At 38.2% G+C, this 10,623-nt stretch overlaps 1 protein-coding gene across 1 annotated transcript in view; it reads right to left on the bottom strand.

Annotated features, from left to right (window-relative positions):
- Positions 1-5,482: 5,482 nt before the first annotated feature.
- ZNF804B (zinc finger protein 804B) overlaps positions 5,483-10,623 on the bottom strand; it is a 358,107-nt gene continuing 352,966 nt past the window's right edge. Inside the window, exon 4 of the mRNA XM_026649347.2 lies at positions 5,483-9,123. Within this exon, the coding sequence (XP_026505132.1) occupies positions 5,493-9,123 (3,631 nt within the window). The 3' untranslated portion in view covers positions 5,483-5,492. The remainder of the gene's footprint in view (positions 9,124-10,623) is intronic.

Consider the following 10,623-nt stretch of genomic DNA (forward strand, 5'->3'; position numbering starts at 1 on the left):
TGGACTCCTTTCCCCCTCATGTTATTCTCCCAGGGGATCCTGCCCATCAGTTCCCTGAGGGAGTCAAAGTCTGCTTTTCTGAAGTCCAGGGTAGACAGATCTCATAGGCTATAGACTGCAGCCATGTATACACACCTAGGGCAGAATTCAATCCATTGCATTCAATCCTGTGGTACAGTAAACTTTTCTCTATTTTTTGGACTATGCTATTGATCTACCAAAATCCAGCCCTTTACATACAACTTGGAAAATGATGCGCTGAAACAGATTACAGAGAGTTATCATTATTTTGTTGTTATTTGTACTGTGATAGTGCTAAGAGGCTTCAACCCCATTGTGCTAGGCATTGTACAAACATGTAACAAAAAGCATAAGATGAGACACAACAAGTGGATACAATAAACAGTTTTGGGAAGCACAAGGCAAAAATGAAACACTTGTGATTAGTGTAATAAGCAGCAGTCACAGAATAACAGCTGGCCTAACCGCAGTAGGCATCTAGAAAGAGGTGAGTTTTAGGGAGACTTGAATGAGAATAATGTAGTGGCCTTGTAGATTTTTCTGAGGAGCTATTTGCATGCATTAGGGATGGCCTGGGTCAAAGCACAAAGGTGTTGGCAAATCTGACAAATGGGTTACCAGAATAATTTTTAAAAAACCTAATTATTTTAGTGTGCAAACAAATTCCCAGGGGACATTGCTCCATTAAAAGTGTTTGCAAAGAACACATCAGTAGAATAATTTTTTAAGGAATATTTATTTTCAGTTCCATTTAAACAACCCACTTTTGTAACACATACTAAAATCTTTAAGAAACATTTTAAGAAATGTCAGCATTATAGCTACAGGGATAAATTAAACATATTTCTGTTCTACAGATTAAAATACAGAATATGTTCACATCATTCTGCATTTTACTTTGTTGTTGCTTTATGCTTTACATTAAAAATACATGACTGACACTCTTTATAGCATTAAGCCTTTTTATTGAAAAAAAATATTATTGCATTAAACTACATTCCCAGGAATTCATTGATTAAACTAAAAAAAAAAAAAAAAAAAAGCTGCATTGCATGTACAATAGTGCAATTCACTTAGCTACTGTATAATATAAAACACTTTATACAGAGAATACAAAACAAAATTACTAGTTTACATATTATACTAGTCAGAGTATTATTCGGTTTTAATATAAACTAAACATTTTTAAAATCAATCAGGTCAAATGGCATGTTTATGCAAAACTGCATAACAAATGTACATATTAGGTATTTTACAGAAATGCCTCAGTTACAAAAAAAAATAGATGTTTCATCATTGTGGATTAGGGGGCTCAGTTTTGTTATTGGAATTGATGTTTATTGTACAGTATGGATGACACGTATCTCTTTGACTAAGGGCCAAAGAATATATAATTATGCTAAAATATGTATTGACTTTGAGTGCAGATACCACACTTTCCCATGAGATACCATCCCAACACCACCCACATACCGTAACTTTCTTTAAAATAATTCTGAATAAAATTGGAACCGGAGCTTTGCTGCACACATCAGACCTAAGAATGCTGGTATTAACAAGGTGTATATGTTTTTAAAAATAACATACTGCAAACCAAAATGTGGGAATAAATTCAGCAAATAAGTCATATTAAACTACAATTTAACAAACATTTTCAAGAAAATCCACCTAAATGCACCAAGGAATCCATTTTAGCCTCCCTTTAAATGTAGCACATAGTGACTATTTTGCTTTCATTCTGTTTCTGTACCTTTTTATCTCTACTTTCTCCATCAATAGCTTTACTTCTCTTTTTCACAGTTCTACTTACTAGGTTTTATTGTTTTCATTTGGGTTTTTGGATATTTGTTTCACAAGACCTTCCATATTTATCTGAAGCAATGACTTTTTCTTGATTTTTCTTAATTTGATTCTGTTCTCAATTATTTAATTTCCTTTATATAAACAGGTGATGTGTATAACATTTTTTTTAGATTTTTATAAGCAATCTGATACTATGTGGACTATCTTTTTCTGTTTGGTTGATTTTTTTGCTATCATAAATATGTCTTAATTAGTATTGTTGCCTTTCAAAAGTGAAGAATCTGATCCTGAAAAGACTTATGCATATATGCTTAACTTTACAGAAGGGAACAGTCCTATTGAAGTCAGTAGGAGTACTCAAGTGTGCAGAGATAAATATGTGCATCAGTCTTTGAAGTAAGACCTTGAGGTTCATATGTAAAAATGTATGTGCATTTGCACATATACCTTTGTATACTTTGTATCCATACTGTACAAACAGTTACTGCAGTTGCATGCACAGTTGGGTATTTAGGCATCTATCCATTTGCAGGTACAATTGCTCAACATACGCATGCAGCTGTGGTAACTACACACGCACACATTTGCTCATGAACCTCAGGCAGAGACAACCCGTGCCTGCTGATGTGGAGAGGGGGGCAGAGTGAGGGCAGTCAGCTTCAGCATTGTTACTGAGCATGCTCAGTCTACGTGAGCATGCTCAGTACAAGCCACACAGCAAATCTGGGGGGCACATGACCCCTCATGCCCTCCCCCCCATGCATAGCTGCCTCATGACATATATTTGTAAAATGTAGCCCAAGTCATTTTAAGTGGCTTGAAAGGTAATGCATTCCCGAAGAATCCATAATCTAGTTCCCCTCCTTTTTAATTGGCAAACAGAGTTGAAATAGATACTGAGAATTAAGAATTATTAAGAGTCTGCTAATATGTGTTTATACTTATATGTGGGTGGGAGCTGATAGACGTTAACTTCTGCATTTTCTTTAATAAGCTTAATTCATATTTAAAACCCTTATATATCACTGATTATTATTGGTAGCGAGGTGTTTTTATACCTTGTCTGTTTTTCACAAAAAATTATGTTCCAATTAAATTAAACCACAGATGGTTTAATTTAAATTTGTTGGTTTGATTTTAAATTTACTATAATCATAACACATTTGGGGCACCGTGAAGCACTGTGATGGTCAGTAAGGCCCTGATTCAGCCAAGCACCTAAACACACGTTTAAGCCCAGCCTTGTTAACAAAGCACTTAGCAAATTTTAACTGCATAGCTACTTTACTGAAGAGAAACAGACTTAAACACAGGCTTAAGTGCATTGCTGGATCAGGGCCTAAAATGTCAACGTTTGCCAATAGTAACCACAGTGACATCTGAGATATCACAATAATTTCCAGTTTAGTGATTGTGTAGTAAATGAATGTGGTATCTCAGATATCACTGGATGTGGTCACTTAAAATGCTCGTCTTTTTAATAGCTGCCCACTGTCCTTCCCTGATAATCCATATGCCGCGAGCTCTTCCTAGACCCAGTTTGACATGTCATCCCTAAGTCACTCTATAACTATCATTCTTAAAGGAGTTTTATAACCAATAGCCCATCTAACTCCCTTGTTTTGGAGATTATGAAATTTTAATAATTAAACAAAACTATTGTTGAGGCCCCCCACTCACTCGCTCAGACTGTCATTTCTCCCCTTCCGCTCCTTCTTTTGTCAGTGTGTTGTCTAAATAAGTCCCAAACTAACTCTGAAAGAAAGGAATCACTTGCATTGATTTTAATGGATGCTGGATTGGCCCCTTAAATTGTAATCTCTTTGGGGCAGGGAACTTGTCTTATTAGGCTGTAACATGCCCACGGAACTGTGGTAGCTATAGAATTAATCCAAAAGTTTCAAATATGTCTACTAATTTTGGGTGTCCAATCAGAGTGTCTAAAGCCAGGTTTTCAGAGGGGATCAGCTCCCTGGCTCTCAACATCTCTGAAAATCAAGCATTAGTTGGGTTGAGTTGAGCGTCCAGAAATAGTGGCCACACTTGAATGTTATGGTCTAATAACACTAGGCCACTCTGCAGAATTCATCTGAATCTGCAGTTTTGCTTGATTGTGACTAGATTATTTTCATTTCAGGTTGATTAAAACCAAGTTAAAAAATCAGTTATAGATTTTGCTTTAAAAACTTGCTATATTCTAACCACAGCTACTTTCCTCTCTTTCTATAGCTAACCGAATATCATGAAATAAAATTCCTCAAAAGTTTGCTATTATATGTATTGGGAATTAATTCTGGGTGTGTAGATTATCAACTGTGCACTAAATCCAAATTAACAGGAATAATCTGTCAGCTGTTTCGTTAGCCAGTGATATTGACAGGCATAGTTGTACTCTAACTGCAATCAAGAACTTCATTTCATACAGACTATCCAGTGTTGAGTATTAGACCACCATAAAATATAATCAGTTGAGGCTCCGTTGAAGCACACAGCTAACTCTAGGTATATGAGTACTCCCATTGATGTCAATAGAATTTCTAATGTGTTTGAAGGTTGTGCCTTGCTGAATCACAGCCTTAACTTGTACTTTGAGAATTTTGGAAATTATGTTAGGAACTTCACTGCATGTTCATTTTTACCAATTGTTTTTTTCAGTCCAGTTTTATTTCATACTGTTGAGAGTTTTCCACTACAGTTGTCAATTCTGCTCTGCATTATACCCATGCATCACTATTACCTTCAGTGGTGCTGCATAGGACAGAGGTAGAATTTCACCTTTCTGGTGAAATTCTGGTTCCCTAACCAAAGACCACATACAGAGAATTATTTGCAAAAGGTAACCATGTTGATGTTGGGCCTAGCTGAGACTAATACAACATTATAATTTCCAGCAAACATTTTCTGAGAAGGGGTACACATTTTTTTGAGAAAAGTATATATAGATTCTTTGGGCAAGATTCTCTGGAGCTCTGCTTGGCAGGGGAGAAAACAAAGCATCAGGGTGTCAGGTACAGTTTCCCACATCTCAAGACCAGCTCCAGCCCCATTGAAACTTAGAGCTACTGAGTTCTGCAAATATTCTAATTCCTTCTGCAGAACTAAGTTAGCATTACTGCTTCCTTCTAGTTTTAGTTTTAGTTTTCACGTGGTGCTTGTCTCTACTATGGGGAGATTGACGCTGCTGCAATCAATGCAGCAGGGATCGATTTAGCGGGTCTAGTGAAGGCCCGCTAAATCGATGGCAGAGTGCCCTCCAGTTGACCCCTGTACTCCAGCTCTCCGAGAAGAGTAAGGGAAGTTGACTGGAGAGCATCCCCCATCGATGCACCGCAGTGAAGACACCGGGGTAAGTCAACCTAAGCTACATTGACTCCAGCTACGTTATATGTGAATAACGTAGCTGGAGTAGCATAACTTAGATCGACTTACCCCGGTAGTGAAGACAAGCCCTTGGTGATGTGAAAACTAAATCAACATTCATATTCTGTCACTTTCCTTGACTTTTAAATATTGCTGATGTGCTCCTACCACTTCCCTTTGGATGTGTGACTGATTATGAAGTGTCAGTTTTTCTTCAGATTTATTTTTGGAGCAAAGGAATAATAGTTTTGCTAATTTAAATAACTAGAAACCTTGAAAATGTTTCTCAGTCCAGGTAACTGCTGGGTCTAGCTAGAGCAAGAATGGTGGTGAAGATCTTGCCCTTGGAACAATGGATGAATTAAAGGATTCAGATGTAGGGCAGCAGCTGCAGCTGCATTCAGGTGTGGAGTGAATAAAGTAGGGATAAATGCAGTATGTGGCAATGATGGGAGGGTCAGATAGGAAGGGTGAATGGGTGTGGTGGAGAGCAAATGCAGTGGGCGTCCTGTCAGTAGAGTAGGGTGGGAAGGAATGATGGTTGGAGCTAACGGGGAAAGTGATATGGGAGTGAAATATGATTCGGAGAGTGGGTGCATGTTGGTCAAGGAAAGATGGCTGCTATGGGGATGTACAGAAGTGGAGACCGCAAAGCGTTGCAGAAGGGTATGGTGGATTGTGGTGACAGAAGCATGATGCTGACTGGGAACAGAATGAATGGCTGGTGTTGCAGAGAAGGCAGACGGTCCTGTGGCAGGCAAAACTTTAAGGTGCTTTGCCAGGAGTTGTTTCTGCATATGCTGCTGGGCTTGCAGCTGAAGTAACCTGTACTTGTCTATTTCATCAGGTGAAAATGTGATAGGCTGTTGAGTTAAAGGAGGGGAGATGGATTTCCTGTACATTTCTAGCTCATTTTCTGTTTCATCACACTTATGCATAGCACTGTCACAATAAGTGTTTACATTTCCTTCCACTCGATGCAAGTTCATGCTTACATCATGTACTTCTTCTTTGGTCTCTGCTGAATTAACAACAGAATATCTATTAGAAGGAAAAGCACCAGGGAAATCATTTGGTACCGGGTCACAGCTTTGTATAAAAGGTTGTACTTCACTAATTAAGAGATTTGATTGTTCCTTTATTGCTGTGTTCCTTTTTATGCCGGGAGCCTGATAGCCTATTCCTATTTGAATTATGTCTTTAAAAAGACAATTATCATAATTAGTGCCTGTTGTAAGAGTAACATTATTTGTCTGTGAAGCTTCAAAATTGTCTTTCTTTGCACTGCTTTCTAATGAACTGGTTTCCTCATTCCTTAAAACATTTTTACTTATATCTAGGGCTTTTTCAGGCATAGGTAATATTGCTATGTCACCTACTGATGATGGAAATTTACTAGCAAAGTGACTTTGTGAGTTATCCTCCAATTCCATCACACAATAGTTTGAAAATCCCTCTGAACTGTGTGCTTGCTCTTGGTTTTTCTTGGATTGGACTCTTTCTAAAAGTAGCCTGGCTGTCAATGACGTTCTGTCTCTCACTGTGTCTTTTGCTGAGTTTTCGGAAGAGCCAACATGAAATTTTTTTGACTGACAATTTACATTCTGTGAGTCAAAATGTGTAGATTCTGTTTTTCCTGGTTCGGTGCTGTAACAGCCTTCTATCTCTTCCTTGCTTTTGTTCAAATAATATACTGTTTCTTTTGAGAAGGATCCTGAACTACTGGCTGTTGATCTTCTGCAGCTAGATGATCTTCCACTGCTTCTTGAATGTCTGGTGGAAGAACTTTTGGAGCTGTGGTATCTTCTATTTCTGCTGTATTTTCTGCCAGAATGTCGGTGTGTATTTCTGCTTTGCTTTGATCTGTCTCTATGGTGTAAATCTCTACATCTTGAATGTCTTTGATATTTAATTGTATCCCTCTGTGTACAGTTTCTAGTTCTTTGACTTTTACTGTAGAAAAGGTAATCCTCATCTGCATCATCAGAAGAGGAAATACAGTTGTGCTTTCTGTGTTTATGTTTGTGCCTTTCAACTGTCTTGTTTTTTCTTTTACAACAAAAGAGCAAGTGACTTCTACTGTGATCACTTGATCTGTGACTAGAGGAGCTACTTACATAGCTAGTTGTACTGCTAATGGAAGTGTCAGAATAGCTAGAATGTCTGTCAGAGGATGACTTTTGGGAGGATGAGAATCTCCAGTATCTTGTATAACCTCCACACCCTTCATTTTCTGAATACCTGCTTTGAGAACTTGATTTATAACTAAGGAAACTTCCAATAGAATCTTTTCCACTGTCACTTACATCACTGCTGCATCCAGGCCAGTTTTGAATGGATTTGCAGTTGTTTTGGTTTTCATGTATTTCTTCAGAATAACTTAAATCACATTTTGCAGTTTTATGCCTTTTAGTCCTAGACACACAAGGCAAAAAGGAAATGCCTTCATTTCCATCACTATGTGTTCTTCTTTCACAGCTATGCAAATGGTGCTTTAAAGATCTCCTAGGTGTTCTGGCATGGAGACTTCGTTCTCTTGTATAATCCTTTTGTGAGACATCAAGGAAAGCAGGCACTTTGGGTATGTTTTCATTCGAATAATGTGAAATGTACTTTTGATCACTTCCATTCATTTCTTTCTCTGTGTCTGAATCAGCTTTTTGCTGGGTCTTGTTATGGGTTTTGGAACCTTTCATCTTCTTTGGTTTCAGTGACTGATTATCTTGTTCCATTGACATTTGCTTGTCTTCTATTAAACCTGAGGTTTCGTTTTCATCTGCATTAATATTTGTAGGGGGCTCACTACACCTTTCTGTGTTTGTTTCATGCTCTTTACGATCTCTATGGTTTAGAGAAAGTCGAAAGTCAAAATATAATGGATTACAGCCATAAGAAATACAGGGTGCAGTTTTTGTAAACAAAAGAAGTTCCGTGGGCCACTGAAGGGCAGTGCTGCCATCTTTGCTCAGTACATGAAGAAATGGCAATGCTTTGGGCTTCATCTCATTAACCAATGTCTCACTTGGTAGCATTTCTGTGCTTCCATTCACAGTTCCGGAACTCTCAAAGAATGTCTCTGTCTTGACCACATTGGGATTGTAATGCAGCTCACTTGCATATCCCTGCTCAGCTGGGTGTTGTGGTGGGAACTCCGTTAAGAGGTCACTTAGCATGATATCACTGTGCTTGTAAGGGTTCTGCTGGGTACAAAGATTGGTAGTTTGGCTTGGAGGTGAAATGAGAGTTTCCAACAATTTCTCAGTCTCATTCAACTCACCTTCTTGTTCCGTTTCTCGCATCGAACCAGTCAAATCCAAATTTGAAAGCTGCATTTTGGTTTTGCAGAATGAAGGATGAGCGCTGACAATTTCTTCTAACTCTTTATCGCTGTTTTTCTCATTTTCTTTGACTGTTTTAGTTTTTGCTGCTGTATTGCTTGATGCAATGATATCCATTTGACCTTGTGGGATATTTAATCCTCTATCCACACTTGCTTTTGTATCCTCACGCAAAACTGTGCAAGACTGGCAGCCCTCAGGCGTTTGTTTTGTTTTATGGTTAGGTGATTCACTACCATCATATGCTTCTTCAGTGTTCTCACTGAAAACTGATGCTGATGACTCTAACTTTAATTGGGCTTTTTTAGAGAAAGAAAAAGAAACTCCTGTCCTGTGACCAATATTGGTGCCATCTGAGAATGCTTGTGAGGCTTGATTTCCAAGTGAACAGGGTCTCTCGGTATGTGATTGGTGCCTGCTTAGTGTAAGTGCCTGTTGTTTCTCTAACATGCTTCTGGAGTGACTTTGTCCTTCACACAGAACCACACTCTTGGTACCTGCTGTGATTTTGCCATGTTTATCTATGAAAATTCCTTTTTGCAGTTGTTGCTTTTCCACCACCAGTCTGGGAGCTTTAAACACTGGTCTGCTGCCTGTGATGCTATAAATAAAGAAATAAAATGAATGGATTTTTAATTAAATAATTGAAATAAGAAATTATTAACATTTCTCAGGATCAGTCTGTTGAAGGAGGGGGTCATTAATGCTGTTGAAAGTGAAAGCTATTAGATTGTTTCTATATCCTATAAATGCAATTCACTCCGGCCGAGGCCACCTCTAAAAAAGCAAGGAAGTCTTTATTCTCAGTAACTGGCATGATTTTAACTGAGCACAGAGCCACATTTTGTACATCCAGAGCAAACTCTATTGGCTTTAGTAGAGTTACTATGAATTTATACCAGTGCAGCTGAGATCAGAATCTGGCCCGTGATAATTTAGGTCAGCTTTTCATAGGGACTATGGTTCTGATTGTGAAGTGCCACATGCAAAATTCCAACAAAAGGGAGATTTGTACATGGAAGAATGGCAGAATTGGGCCCTAAGTGAGAAAAGGGATTTTTCTCAGGTATATTACTCAGTGTGATTCTTTCAGAGCTAACATGTTTTAATGCTCTCTCTTTTTTTTTCTTTGTAATACAAGGGACTTTATTCTGCAATACAATTCTTTTGTGAAACATTCAGAGAGACGTTAAGTATTAAAAAACGCATCCAAGCTACCATAAGACTTTAGTATTTTGCATTAACTTCCTTTCTATAAATTATTTCATCTGTTTTATAACCCTTCCCCCTCACTTTTTGATACAAAAAGACATGTGTTCTCTCCTTGGTGCATGCAGCCAACTTCCATTAATGTTAATGGCAATTACATGTGCGTTGATCGAGACTAGTCTCAGTACCCACCAGTATTTGGCTATCATTTTCACATCTCCTCATCCTGTATTTGACTCCCTTGTATACCCTTTTTTCCCCTTTCCCCAAACCTTTTAGATTTAAATGTATAGTTTACCTTCCTGAATATTTCTTTTCAGTTCAAGATATTCTAATGTAGCTTTGACCCAGAACTCTAGCTGTCTGTCGTTCTAATAAGTGACAAACTGGGAACAAGAATGACTGCTCTGCGTTGTTTTGCGTTCGAGATCAGACATATATGATCACTGGACTAATGGTCTCTTTACTTATGCTTTAAAAATGAGTTTTGCTAGACAAATATCTGTTCTTGCAATCAATGCAGTGTAGCAGAACTTGTACATAATACATCCGTGCCAAGCACTTTGGACATGAAATCAGAGTTTGAGTGAAACTGGAAAATATTTTAACTCAGTACAGGGAAAAATTCTACCTGTGTCTAAAAGTATGAGTAGAGGGAGAGTGTGGGGAGTCCATTTATTTGCTTTGCTTCTGATGCCACTTAAAACCCACAGAGAGGTGGCTCTGCAGGCCTTCGGCGGTGGGAGCCAAAAAGGAAAATTCTGGGTTAGCATCAGAGGCATGTTCCAGGGCTGTGTATGCATATGCCCCTCATTTAGCAATGAGAGCTCCTATGCCGTCCCCATGCCATTTATTTGTGTGTCATGCAAGAATAATCTCTTAGGGGGTGCAG

This window comes from Terrapene carolina, unplaced genomic scaffold (assembly GCF_002925995.2).
Source record: "Terrapene carolina triunguis isolate 2854851 unplaced genomic scaffold, T_m_triunguis-2.0 Scaffold84, whole genome shotgun sequence".
Lineage (NCBI taxonomy): Eukaryota > Metazoa > Chordata > Testudines > Emydidae > Terrapene > Terrapene triunguis.